This window comes from Symphalangus syndactylus, chromosome 5 (assembly GCF_028878055.3).
Source record: "Symphalangus syndactylus isolate Jambi chromosome 5, NHGRI_mSymSyn1-v2.1_pri, whole genome shotgun sequence".
Taxonomy (NCBI): Eukaryota; Metazoa; Chordata; class Mammalia; order Primates; family Hylobatidae; genus Symphalangus; species Symphalangus syndactylus.
In genome coordinates this window covers 86,072,635-86,087,500 of record NC_072427.2, presented here as the reverse complement: position 1 = coordinate 86,087,500, position 14,866 = coordinate 86,072,635, and the positions used below count along the sequence as shown (strand labels likewise).

The 14,866-nt window shown below is 42.6% G+C and overlaps 2 protein-coding genes across 5 annotated transcripts in view; both read right to left on the bottom strand.

Moving 5' to 3' along the window:
* TSPEAR (thrombospondin type laminin G domain and EAR repeats) overlaps positions 1-14,866 on the bottom strand; it is a 194,705-nt gene that overhangs the window by 55,128 nt on the left and 124,711 nt on the right. The gene's annotated exons all lie outside the window — the stretch shown is intronic.
* On the bottom strand, positions 5,764-6,696 carry LOC129483086 (keratin-associated protein 10-3). Of its 4 annotated transcripts, none has more exons than XM_055279909.2 (2): positions 6,218-6,696; positions 5,764-6,058 (listed from the first exon to the last, which is right to left on the bottom strand). In XM_055279909.2, the coding sequence occupies exons 1-2, from the start codon at positions 6,694-6,696 to the stop codon at positions 5,764-5,766; spliced, it is 774 nt and encodes a 257-aa protein (XP_055135884.2). The 4 variants fall into 4 exon arrangements, with proteins under 4 accessions (XP_055135884.2, XP_055135883.2, XP_055135885.2 ...); XM_055279908.2 differs by having other exon boundaries at positions 5,764-6,192; positions 6,337-6,696; XM_055279910.2 differs by having other exon boundaries at positions 5,764-6,123; positions 6,376-6,696.

Below are 14,866 nucleotides of genomic sequence, written 5' to 3'. Positions count from 1 at the left end.
GCACGTGCCAGTCACTCCGCCCTCCATGGCTGTTGTCAAACAAGCCCCTCTGACCTCTCAGGGGTGATGTCTGTGAAGATTCAGCTCCCGACAAGATCCTCTCATCTGAAGACACAGGGCAGTCAGCAATGGGAGTCAGGGCGAGAGCCGAAGGGAAGCCGAGGCAGCTGCGTTCCCTAATGGAGTGTGATGGGGGAGGGTCCCACAGACCTGGAGCCACAAGTTATAGCATGTGACTGTAGTGACAGCTTCGGCGATCTTAGAAAATGACCCCCCCAGTAGCACTGATGATGAAGCTGGCGAGGTCAGAGCACGTGGCTACGCCAGGTAGCATTCCAAGCACTTGGCATCTATTCATTCACCTAATTTTGTCATTAACTTCTTGTCGAAGTTACTATGGACAGATGCGGAAGCCTCAGCAGAGAGGTTGAGCCATCTGCTCAAAGTCACACAGAAAACAGTGACAGAACCAGGACTAGAAGCCAGCCGGTCTGTACCTAGGATCTACATTCTCAACCAGTGTGTCTCCGATTCTAAAAAAAAAAATGTTGAAGATGAAAGACAGCAAGTCTTCAATACCAAATTTAATACCAAACAGCTGGATTAAAAATTCACATCAGAAGCAGAAGCAGAAGAGCAAAACTAACACCACAGAGAATCAATTCAAAGTCCAAACATGAGTTCTTCCAAACACCGAGGTAAAGGATAAAACCCACAAATATAATGAGAGAAAAGATAACAAACACAGTGTATATTTAGCTGAGACAAAACATGAAGATTCAATTGCTAGGGAGAAAAAAAATAAGATCAAAGTAATAATCAAAGAAATAATTGAGGATCAGGCATTCTGGACTGAATGGACAGAGGTGTGTGTATTTGGAGTAGAAGAACTTAATCAATTTCAAGAATATCAGGCCTTCAGAGCCCACCCTAGACATGCATTGACAAGTTTTTCAATGTAGAAGGCCTAAGAACAGGCCTCTCACAGGCCAGACGAATAATACACGATCTGGAAATGAACTGCATCAGGCCGACCTCAGACCCCTGTCCCACTAACCAGGGTATGGCAATATCCTCAGAGCTTCCAGGGTAATCTTTGGTGGACTAAGGCTCTAATTTTCCTTTTTTCAAATTATTACATCTTTCTCAAATAAAGATAACAGCAATGTATTTTCACAAAAGCAAGAGCTTAGAAAGTACTCCACCCAGGTATCCCTCTTGGAAAAAATACTTAAGGAAATATGACAAATGGCAAAGTGATTGTTACAGATGGAATGTTTGTATCCTCCCAAAATTCACACGTTGAGACCCTAATTCCAATATGATGGTATTAAGAGGTGGGGCCTTTGGGAGGTAATTAGGTCAGGAGGGTGGAGCCCTCAAAAATGGGATTCGTGCCCTTTAAAGAAGAAACCATGGAGAGATTATCGGGGCCATGTGAGGACAGCAAGAAGGTGGCTGTCTGTAGACCGGGAAGAGAGCCCTCTCCAGAACCCCATCATGTGGCACCCTGACTGATCCTGGACTGCCAGCCTCCAGAGAACTGGGAGAAAGAAATGCCTGCTGCTCAAGACCCTCCAGTCCACGGCAATTTGTTATAGCAGCCCCAGCTGACTATGACAGAGGAAAAGCAAAGAGCTCCAGAACGTAGAGGCTGGGGTATCAAAGGGCTGGCCCGGATGCAAAGACAGGAAGACACTGACCTGTGTGCAGATAACCAATGTGCTCCGTTATAACTGCAAATGCAAATTTCACATCTTTTATAACAGATGCATACAACGGATGCATATTCAACATCCTAATTGAATAGCAATGGTAAGATTCTAATACTTTACTGCATGCTAATGTGAGAGGCCACTAACCACATGTGGCTCTTGAGTGCTTGAAATGTGGCTCGTGCCACTTGCTGAAATGGTAACATTCTGGATGTACCAGGTTAAATAAGATCTATTATTAAATTAATTTCACCTGTTCCTTTTGCCATCTTTAAATCTGGCTGTTATAATATTTAGGATTGTATGTGTGGTTCTGTTTCTACTGGTTTATGCTGTATGTTGCTTTCAATTAAACAAGAAAGACTGAGAAGTGGGTGGGGGTGGACCCGTGGGCTGATGTTGGGGAGAGCAAGATTAATTCTGTTTTAAATAGAAATTCTCGAATTGCAGTTCCATTCCTCACTTTAATAGTTAAAAAATAAACATAAAAGTAAACTTAAAAGCTATTTATTAGTACAATTAAAAACAGAATGTATATTTTTCAAAACAGCAAATAAAAGTAGAAGAGAAAAAACAAACCGTGGTGGATATTCTAAAGATGGAAAAGCAACCGAAACAGGAGGAAAACCTCAAAAGCAGAGAAGGCCATGAAAATGTGAGGATGAGGAGCGACGCGGCCAGTTGGAAAGGAAAGGAAATTGCACCTGATGTTTTCTATTAGATGAAAACATTTCTCAAAACGGTTTATAAAATAAAAACCGAAATAAGGTAACTAATGTCACAATTAAACAGTAACAGGAGGGAAAAGAGACGTCTCCCAGGTCCGACGGCTGCAGGGGCCCACACAGAGCCTCCTCTCTCATCCTCCCCAAGGGGTGACCCACACAGCCTAGAAATGGGGACTCCCACACTAGCAGGGCCCCCACATCCCACAGGATGAGCCAAAGGGAGGGCAGCCTGGCTCAGGACTCCCTGAAGATGCAGAAACTGTGTTCCCTTACAGAGTCCCACCCAGTGGGAGACATGGGCACTTGGCTAGGCCAGCTGGCCAAGGGCTGTGGGAGATGGGTGGTGAGGGGCACCAGGATCTGAGAGCCCTAGCGTGAGAAGTCCCCTCCCAGTCCTTGTGTGGTGAGTCTCCCACTCTGGCCACACACACATCCCACCCCCCTTCACAAGCAAGGTGGAGGCTGCACATACACAGTCCTGGGGCTCAGGGCAAGGCGGCCTCGCTCTGGGCTACTGATCAGACCCAGGACACAGAGCGGGCTGGGGACAGCCCTTCCTGCCATGCCTGCTCCCCTTGTCCTGGTAGCTGGGCTGGGAGCTTACAAAGGAAAATGACAGTGACAAGGGGCCTGTGTCCTTCCGTCCTGGGTGCCTGTGACACTCGGACAGGGACTTCCAACTGTGTATTGCATTTGCACAGACATGTCATCAAAACTGCAAAGGAATAAATGACTGATGGGACAAGTTAATAGATACAGTGGTTCAAAGGAAAAGACCTACTCGAGAATTAAGGAATCCTTGCGAACAACAGGGGAAGGTTACAGAAAGTTTCCAGTTATTCTTAAGAATTAAGAAGTCGCGCCGGGCACAGTGGCTCACGCCTGTAATCCCAGCACTTTGGGAGGTCAAAGCAGGCAGATTGCGATGTCAGGAGTTTGAGACCAGCCTGGCCAATGTAGTGAAACCCAGTCTCTACTAAAAATACAAAAATTAGCCAGGCATGGTGGTGCACACCTGTAGTCCCAGCTATTCAGGAGGCTGAGGGAGAAGAATAGCTCCAACCCAGGAGGCAGACGTTGCACTGAGCAGAGATCGCACCACTGCACTCCAGCCTGGCAACAGAGTGATACCTGCTCTCAAAAAAAAAAAAAAAAAAAAAAAAGGCTGAGTGCAGTGGCTCATGCCTGTAATCCCAGCACTTTGGGAGGCCAAGGCGGGTGGATCACAAGGTCAGAAGTTCAAGACCAGCCTGGCCAAGATGGTGAAACCCCGTCTATACTAAAAATACAAAAAAATTAGCTGGGCGTGGTGGCGGCACCTGTAATCCCAGCTACACAGGAGGAGAGGCAGGAGAATCCCTTGAACCCGGGAGATGGAGGTTGCATTGAGCCAAGATCGCACCACTGCACTCCATTCTGGGCAACAGAGCCAGACTCTTTCTAAAAAAAATAGAAGTTGCTCCAGGGATTCCAGTTCTGGAAACTGGCTGGTGAGATTGTTTGACCCATCATCCTGCTGAAAACAATTGAAAACACTAGGAAGAATCTTCCTAGTTGCAACAGGAAACTGGAAAAGGAATAAAGAATTACAGGATTACAGGCCCAAATCAAAGGCGGGGTCTTTGCCCTTTTTGCGCAAGGGAACTTCCCGGCTACCTCATGAAAGCTTTGGAGGTTTTCAGATGAGTAAAAGGAAACCAACTTCATGACAACATGGCTATTACATTATGAAAAAGCAAACTGGTGATATAGCATGTACTTCCCTAGGGAACACGTGCCTGGTGAGACCCAGCAGGTGCATCTCGCACCACCGTAATTATTAAGCAGCAGTGGCCAGAATGAGGTTTTGAGCATTTGCAGCCGGCATAATGTGACGCCACGCATCTCATTCCTGTTGGTGACAAAGCTGCAGGTGCCACTGTAGGTTTTGTCGGCTGCATTCATAGTTGATTGAAACACTGTATTTCAGTTAGATGTTTGGGAAAATAAAGATGCATTTTTTTTTCTTCTCATCCAAGCTCACAGACCGCAGGTGAACGACTCCTGCTCTAACCCATAGCATTTAGAAACACCCAGAATTCACTTCGTTCTTGAGGGCATTTGCTGGTCTGGTGATTTTAAATCTAGGATTGAATGGTTTTGCAGGATGAAGACGACAGAAACCGAAGCCAAGGGCCCCCCTCGTGGTGGGGTCTAAAGAAGACCATCCCTACATGAAGCTAGAGACTGCATGGGCTGCACCCTCAGAGAAGAGGGAGTCAGAGGTAAGCATGGGCTTATGACCATCCCAGAGGCTGCTGGCTGCCTGGGGATTCAGCACACCCAGAGGAGAACATCCTGCCCCAACAAGCCTGCCCTCATTCTGCTTTGCAGCCTGAACCAGCACCTTTTGGGTGGCCCACACAAATCGAGGCCATGAATTTAGTTGAAGGTGGTCCTGGAATCAGGGTTCCTCACATAAGGCAAAAGCAAACACAACTTTCTTAGAGGCCTCAAAAATGCCCACAAATACTTCCCAAGGACAAGGGTGGTTACTCAGCCACAAACAGTGAAGCACACAAGGAAACAAGACACCACGAGCGAGAACTGGTGGAAATGACAGAAAGCTGAAATGGACCCACAGAGACTTCAGGCATTGGGATGACCGTACACGGACTGTCCAACAAACATACACAGATACTTTGAAATAAGAGATCAGCTCTAAAATGTCTTCCAGAAATGAGAAATATTTATTTTATTTAATAAGAGAGGGCTGGTGAGAAGATGGTGAGTAGGGGTCAGGCAGGCAGAGGAAGGAGAGAGGGGGAGCCCAGGGAGAGGCCAGGCCCGGTGGGTGTGGGGGATTCACAGAGAAGGGCACCCCCAGGGCCTGGAGACACTGAGGCTGGCAGGGGAACCCCACAACAGCAGACCCAGCACAGCGGGAAGTCAGGACTGCCTCCGCCCCTGGCACTGTCAGCCTGGATGCAGCTCAAGGCCAGAGTCCCAAAGCTCCCACCCCACACAGCACATCGAAGTTCTTCCCACAGGTTTGCCAGATATGCAAAAAAGACCTCTGAGAGGGCACAGCGGTGACTTTATTTGTTGACAGACTGATCACTCACATGGGGCAGGACACAGTGACCGCCGGCTGGTCAGGATGGAGATGAGGGGGCGGGAGAGATGCATGCCTGGAGGGAACTCGGCATGAAGGCTCAGCATTGCTGGCTGGAGGTGCAGTGGCTCTGGGCAGAGGAGACTCAGACAGGGCTCAGGGCTGCAAGGATTTTTGGAAGTCAGAGATGGCCCTGGAACAACTCTGGAGAAATGGGAACTGCCCGTCAGCAGCTGGACTTCTGGCCTGAGGAGAGGCCGCAGCACGCGGAAGAGAGGCGGGAGCACGCGGGGCGGCAGAGGAGGGACACGCAGGAGGCCGGACGGCAGCAGCTGGAATGGCAGGAGGAGGCAGGGGCACAGCAGGACGGGATGGGCACACAGTAGGTAGACCTGCACACGGGACAGCAGAGGAGGGACACGGAGGAGAAGGGTCTGCAGCAGGAAGTGGTGCGGCAAGCCGGCTGGCAGCTAGACTGCTGGCAGCGTGAAGTGGAAGCCCCAGAGCAGACAGGCACGCAGCTCACAGGCTTGCAGCAGACAGGCTTGCAGCAGACAGGCTTGCAGCAGACGGGCACACAGCAGGCCTGCTGACATGGGGAGGAGGTGCAGCAAGCTGGCTGGCAGCTAGACTGCTGGCAGCACGAAGAGGAATCCTCAGAGCAGGTGGGCGCACGGCACATGGGCTTGCAGCAGACGGGCACGCAGCAGGCCTGCTGGCAGGAGGAAGAGGCACAGCAAGCTGGCTGGCAGCTAGACTGCTGGCAGCATGAAGAGGAATCCTCAGAGCAGGTAGGCACGCAGCACACAGGCTTGCAGCAGACAGGCACACAGCAGACTGGCTTGCAGCAGACAGACACACAGCAGGCTTGCTGGCAGGGGGAGGAGGTGCAGCAAGCCGGCTGGCAGCTAGATTGCCGGCAGCACAAGGGCGTGCAGGAGCTGGTGCAGCCTGATTGGCAGGGGCTGGGCTCACAGGCCGCCTGGCAGCAGGGGCTGGACACACGGCTCACTGGGGTGCAGACTAGGGTCAGGCAGGGGGCTGGGGCGCAGCAGCTGAGGGCACAGCAGGGGGGCTCACAGCAGCTCTCTGGGCAGTCATCCACCTGCCAGGAGTCAGAGCAAGCGCTGGAGCAGATGGACATGGTAGATGTGGCCATGCTGGGGTGGGGAGGAGGTGAGCTGGGGGAGACGTGAGTGAGTGAGTGAGTGATCATGCCAGGTGCTCTGAGTGGTCGGAACCTTTATACCCCTCTGTGTTGATTGTGCTGCCCCTGGCTGGCTTCGAGAAGCCTTCCTCTTCCTTGTTGTTGTAGGCGCTGTTGTGTTAGTAGTGTTGGTTCATTGTTTATGGATGTTCTGGTTTGTGAGGCTCCTGACTGGAGTTGGGGCTTCCCTAATGTGGGTTTGTCCAGAGATAAACTAGTAGAAATAAATTGATTGCATCAAAGCACACTGCAGAAGCAGGGACAGTGGCAATTAGGAGATATTCTAGAATTGACAGCCCTCTGCTCCAAACCAGGAGGAGTTTGCACTTAAAAAAATACTTCTACACCTAAGGAGGGATGAGGTTAGGAGAACCTCAGCTTCTGGGCCTTGAGGAAAGGGAGAGATGTGTTCTGCTGTGGACAAGTTTGATGATGCTCAGTTGGCCTGGCCGCACGGCGAGATCCACCCTGTGGGTTGTCACTGCTGGTTGTCAGTGGGAACCATGGGGCATATTTCTGCTGGGGGTGAGCCCTGGGGCAGGTGTGAGGGAATAGTGTCTTCCTGGGCAGAGATTGGCTCACAGAGGGGAGCAGGGAGGCAGATGCAGGCCCAGCACAGTAGAAATGAAGATAAGGGGCAAGCACCTTTGTTTCATTTCACGTTGAACTGTTATAAGACCTTCTCCCGGTGGTGTGCACAATAGTGTTCACACCTTCTCCTCTCAGATCTCAGGCAACATCACCTGCAATGGTGTCCTTGGGAGCTCCAAGGTCTCTTCCCTTATGGGCTAGAAAGTCATCAGAATGTATTAGTTCTACTGTTGGCTCCTGGACATTGTCATAGTAAATGTAAAAGGGTCTGATCGCAGAGCCTTGTCTCACAAATACCTATACACCTGTGTGTATCAGCCCATGCCTGTGCTCAGGACCATACCTGTGCACTAGTAAACCCCCAAAGTTCTGATCATGGATCCCTCATCTCCTCACTCTATGATCACTATTTTCTACTAAATCTTTGAAATGGCAAAGGCAGAGGCTCTGATGTTGCTCTAGGCTGCAGGGCTCTCCAACATTAGGCCAGGGCTCCACTGAGTGCTTGGTGGGGGCCCATAGGCTGCAGGGTTTGAAGCCTCTGACCTTTGATGGGTATGGCTAAGGGCTCTGTTGGAGGACTATCTGGCAAAGTCAGGCTACAATGGAAAAATATTATTTCATAGAAATAATAGCTGGACACAGACTGGCAAATTGGATGAAGAGTCAAGACCCATCAGTGTGCTGTATTCAGGAGACCCATCTCACTTGCAAAGACACACATAGGCTCAAAATAAAGGAATGGAGGAAAATGTACCAAGCAAATGGAAAGCAACATAAGCAGGGGTTGCAATCCTAGTCTCTGATAAAACAGACTTTAAGCCAACAAAGATCAAAAAAGACAAAGAAGGACATTACATAATGATAAAGGGATCAATTCAATGAGAAGAGCTAATTATCCTAAATATATATGCACCCAATACAAAAGCACCCAGTTTCGTAAAACAAACTCTTAGAGACCTACAAAGAGACTTAGACTCACACACAATAATAGTGGGAGCCTTTAACACCCTGCTGTCAATATTAGACAGATCAACGTGACAGAAAATTAACAAGGATATTCAGAACTTGAACTCAGCTCTGGATCAAATGGACCTAATAGACATCTACAGAACTCTCCACCCCAAATCAACAGAAGATACATTCTTCTCAGTGTCACATGGCACTTATTCTAAAATTGACCACATAATTGAAAGTAAAACACTCCTCAGCAAATGCAAAAGAACTGAAATCATAAGAAAGTCTCCCGGACCACAGTGCAATCAAATTAGAACTCAAGATTAAGAAACTCACTCAAAACCACACAACTACATGGAAATTGAACAACCTGCTCCTGAATGACTCCTGGGTAAGTAACGAAATTGAGGCAAAAATCAAGAAGTTATTTGAAATCAATGAGAACAAAGAGACAATGACCCAGAATCTCTGGAACACAGCTAACACAGTGTTAACAGGGAAATTTATAGCACTAAATGTCCACATCAGAAAGCTGGAAAGATCTCAGATTGACACCCTAACATCACAATTAAAAGAACTAGAGAAGCAAGAGCAAACAAATCCAAAGGCTAGCAGAAGACAAAAAATAACTAAGATCAGAGCAGAACTGAAGGAGATAGAGACATGAAAAACCCTTCAAAAAAATCAATGAATCCAGGAGCTGGTTTTTGAAAAAATTAACAAAATACATAGACCACTCGTTAGACTAATAAAGAAGAAAAGAGGGAAGAATCAAATAGATACAATAAAAAATGATAAAGGGGATATCACCACTGATCCCAAAAAAATACAAACTACCATCAGAGAATACTATAAACACCGCTATACAAATAAACTAGAAAATCTAGAACAAATGGGAAATTCCTGGACACATACACCCCTCCAAGACTAAACCGGGAAGAAGTTGAATCCCTGAATAGATTATAGCAAGTTCTGAAATTGATGCAGTAATTAATAGTCTACCAACCAAAAAAAAGGCCCAGGACCAGATGGATTCACAGCCAAATTCTACCAGAGGTACAAAGAGGAGGTGGTACCATTCCTTCTGAAACTATTCCAAACAACCGAAAAGGAGGGACTGTTCCCTAACTCATTTTATGAGGCCAGCATCATCCTGATACCAAAACCTGGCAGACACAGCAAAAAAAGAAAACTTCAGGCCAATATCCCTCATGAACATTGATGCAAAAATCCTCAATAAAATACTGGCAAACTGAATCCAGCAGCACATCGAAAAGCTTATACACCACAATCAAGTCAGCTTCATCCCTGGGATGCAAAGCTGGCTCAACATATGCAAATCAATAAACGAAATCCATCACATAAACAGAACCAATGGCGAAAACCACATGATTATCTCAATAGATGCAGAAAAGGCCTTCAAGAAAATTCAACATCCCTTCATGTTAAAAACTCTCAATAAACTAGATGTTAATAGAACATATCTCAAAATAATAAGAGGTATTTATGATAAACCCATAGTCAATATCATACTGAATGAGCAAAAGCAGAAACCATTCCCTTTGAAAACCAGCACAAGACAAGGATATCCTCTCACCACTCCTATTCAACATAGTATTAGAAGTTCTGGCCAGGGCAATCAGGCAAGAGAAAGACATAAAGAGTATTCGAATAGAAAAAGAGGAAGTCAAATTACCTCTTTTTGCAGGTGACTTGATTCTATATTTAGAAAACCCCATTGTCTCAGCTCAAAAACTCCTTAAGCTGATAAGCAACTTCAGCAAAGTCTCAGCATGCAAAATCAACGTGCAAAAATCACAAGCATTCCTACACACCAACAATAGACAAGTAGATAGCCAAATCATGAGTGAACTCCCATTCACAATTGCTACAAAGAGAATGAAATACCTAGGAACACAGCTAACAAGGGACATGAAGGACCTCTTCAAGGAGAACTACAAACCACTGCTCAAGAACTACAAACCACTGCTCCATTTTCCACAAACAAATGGAAAAACATTCCATCCTCATGGATAGGAAGAATCGATATCATGAAAATGGCCATACTGCCCAAAGTAATTTATAGATTCAATGCTATTCCCATCAAACTACCACTGACATTCTTCACAGAATTAGTAACTTTCCAAAATTATTGAAAAACATTAATCTACATATCCAGGGCCTCAGAAAACTCTAAGGTGGAGATACACAAAAGATATGCAAACAGACATATCATAGTAAAAATACTGAAAGTCAAAAACAAGGAGAAAATCTTGAAAGCAGCAAGATAAAAACAAGTTATTTATAAGAGAACCATAAGAACAGCAACAGTTCACTTCTTATCAGAAACAATGGGCACCAGAAGGTAGTATGATGGTACATTCAAAGTGCTCAAAGAAAAAAAGTCAGCCAAGAATTCTATATCCAACAAAGTTATCTTTCAGAAATGAAGGCAAAATAAAGGCATTCCCAGATAAATCAAAACTGAGGGAATCTATTACCTGCAGGTGCATCTTACAAGTCATACAAGTCATACTAGTGTTCTGCAGACCAAAAGCAAGTAACTCCAGACAGAAATTCAAATCCACACAGAAAAACAAAACAGCAGTAAAACTAATTATGTAATTAAAAAAGTAGTACAAATGCATATTTTCTCCTTTATTCTCAACTGATTTTTAAAAAGCAATATAAAAATGTATATTTGGTATTGTTAGGCCTGCAACATGTAGAAATCTAATATATTTGGCAATAATAGTACAAAGGAGGTACATGGAAACAAAGCTATATTGTGCAAAGGAAGTTACTGAAGATAGTAATGTGAATCCACAGGAAAAGATGAAGAGAATCAGAAATGATAAAAAGGCTAATATAACAAATGATATAAATATATACTTGTTCTTTCTTCTCTAAGCATCTTTAAAAGCCATACAATTATAGGAAGTAATAAGTATAACAATATATTGTTGGGTTTTAACATCTGTAGATGTAATGTATATAACAGCAAGACTACAAAAAGGAAAAAAGGAAAAGATTTGTAGAGGAGCAATCTTTTTGTATCTCACTGGCATTAAGTTGGCACAAATCTGAAGTTGATCCTGATAAGTCAAAATAAGCATATGGTAAACCCCAGAGCAACCACTAAGGAAAAACTAAAACAGTGTCATGGGAAAACATAAAGAAATCAAAATGCTACGTTAGGAAATATGCACTTAATATAAGAGAAAGTAGTGAAGAAAGAATATAAGGACAGTGGTGGCAAAAAAACCCATAAAACCACAGAACCATATAAAACATATGGGAAATAAAAAGTAACCTAGTAGACATAAATCCAAGTACAGTTGATTTTCATTGTTAGTAGTAATTACATAAAGTCATTGCAAATACTGAATAAGGAAATAATATACCATTGTTCCTAGGGGAAATACAGAGTTCGGTTCTTGTAATCCTCTGGTCACAGTTTCAACTATCAACATATAATCAAGTGTTATATGTGTTTAATAATTATTGTTTATTCATTAACATTGAACTCAGCCAACAGTACTATAACTTATGCCTTAATAAAGCTTCTCTAACATACATATTTTCTCTATAAGGGACATCACAGCCTTTTTGCACTTAGGAACACTGAACAGCCCCTTCACCGCCATGCCTGAAGGCCATTTTAAATAGTAAAGTCACCCAAAAAATCACAAAAATGTGAAAATGTGGCATTAAGTAGATTACAAAAAAAATGCTTATTTACAATATGAGAGCTGAAGCAAGAATGCATAGTGTGCCTTGTTCAACCTCATCTGGGAACATGCATTTTGGGAGACTCAAATTTCTCACTAATCTGTGTATGTCAATGAATGACTACAAAAGTGCCACCAGTATTTATTTTGAGATTACAAATTAATTTTAGATAGTAGCTGAATTTGCAAATACAAAATTCATAAAAATGAGGTCAACTGTTTATCAATAACAACATTAAATGTAAATAGATTAAATAACCCAATCAAAAGGCAGAGGCTGTCAGACTAGATTAAATAAAAAACAAAATGTAACTAGATGCTCTGTAAAGTAGGCATTCTTTATATTCCAATATACAACTAGATTGAAAGTAAACAGAACGAGATAAATTATACAAACAACAACCACGAGAAAATTGGAGTAGCCCAACTGCTCTCTGATAAAATAAATTTTAAAACAAAAATTGTTATTAGAGACGAAAAGGAACACTTTATAATGATGAAAGGTCAACCTATCATGAAGGTATAATAAATATAAACATGTATGTAAATAATAACAGAGCACCAAAATACGTGAAGCAAAAGCTGACAGAAATGAAAGGAGAAATAGACAAGTCAACAATATTAATTGAATAGTTCAACACCATAATGTCAACAATGGATAGAATAACTAGGTAGAAGATCAACAAGAAAAAGGAAAACTTGAATACAATAAACCAATAAAGTCTAGCAGACATCTTTAGACTATTCCACCTGATGACAGCAGAATATACATTTTTTTGAAATGCATATGCAGTATTGTCTAGGATAGGACATATGTTAGGCCATAAAATAAACCTCCAGTAAATTTAAAAGGATAGAAATAATGCAAAGTATGTATTCTGGCCACAATAAAATAAAATTAGAAATCAATAACAGAAAAAAAACTGGGGAAACACACAAATATGTGAAAATTAAACAGCACACTCTCATATAACCAACCAACAAGTCAAAAAAGAAACCAAAAGGAAAACCATAAAATCATCAAGATGAATAAAAATGAAACCCAAAATACCAGAACTTATAAGATGCAGCAAAAGTATTGCTTAGAGAGAAATTTATAGTTGTAAATATCTGTATTAAGAAAGATCTCAAATCAATAGCCTAACCTACTTTAAGATGCTGGAGAAAGAAGAGCAAACTCAAAGCAAGCACAATGAAGGAAATAATGAAGATTAAAGTGGAAATAAATAAAGAATTAAAACCAATTCTTCACAAACTCTTTCAAAAACTAAGAGGAAGTATTACTTCCTAACTCATTCTATGAGGCTAGTATTATTCTCATACCATAATCACACAAAGACATCATAAGAAAAGAAAACTACAGACCAATACCAGTATCTCTCAAGATATGAATGTAAAATACTCAACAAGATACTAGCAATCTGAATCCAGCGACATAAAAGAAGAGTTACACACCATGGCTAAATGGGATTTATCCCTGGGATGCAAGATTGGTTTAATATCTAAAAATCAATTAATGTAACACAACATATCAACAGAATAAAAAACAAAAATAGCATGATTATAACAATAGATGCAGCAAAAGCACTTGATAAAATCCACCATCCTTTCATGTTAAAAACACTCAACAAGACAGAGCAGGAAACTTGCTCAATTTGTTAAGGGCATCTATGAAGAATCCACAGTTAACGTCATACTTAGTGGGAAAAAATAAAAAGTATTCATATTGGAAAAGAAGAAATAAATCATCTCTATTCACAGATGACGTGATCTTATATATAGAAAATCCTAAGAAATTCACTAAAAAACTGCCAGCTCAGCAAGGTTGCAGGATACAAGGTCAACACACAAAAATCAGTGGTATTTCAGGCCAGGTGTGGTAGCTCATGTCTGTGATCTCAGCACTTTGGGAGGCCCAGACCAGCCTGGCCAACATGGCGAAACCCTGTCTCTACTAAAAATACAAAAATTAGCTGGGTATGGTAGTGTACACCTGTAATTCCAGCTACTCTGGAGGCTGAGGTGGGAGAATCACTTGAACCCAGGAAACAGAGGTTGCAGTGAGCTGAGATTGCACCACTACATTCCAGCCTGGGTGACAGAGTGAAACTCCGTCTCAAAAATAAATAAATAAATAAATAAATAAATAAATAAATAAATAACGGTATTTCTATATATTTGCAACGAACAAGCCAAACATGAAATTATTTATAATAGCATCAAAAAGGAAAAAATACTAGGACTAGATTTAACAAAATAATTATAAAATTTATACTCTGAAAACCATAAAACATTATTTTTGTTTTGTTAAGGAAGATGTAAATCAATGGAAAAGCATCATATGTTCATTAATCTGAAGTCCATGATCCACTCATGTTAATATTGTTAACATGACAATACTCCCCAAATTAATCTACAGATTTGTCCACTCTCAAGCTAACTTCTCTGTAGACATTCACAAGTTGATTATAAAATCAATATGTAATTACAAGGGACCCAGAATAGCCAAACCAAAATTTAAAAAGAGGAGCAAAGTTGGTTGACTCATGGTTCCCAATTTAAAGATTTACTACAATGCTACAGTAACCAAGACTGTGTGGTACAAATATATAAATAGACAAATGAATAAATAAAATAAAATTGAGAGTCTGGAAATAAACCCACATATCTGTAGTCAATTTATTTCTCACAAGGTTGTCAAGACCATTCAATGAAGAAAAAATAATCTCTTTAGCAAATGGTGTGGGGGCAACTGAATATCTACATACAAAAGAACAAAATTGACCCCCTACCTCACACCATATACAAAAATTAAATGGATTGAAGACTTCCATGTAAGTACC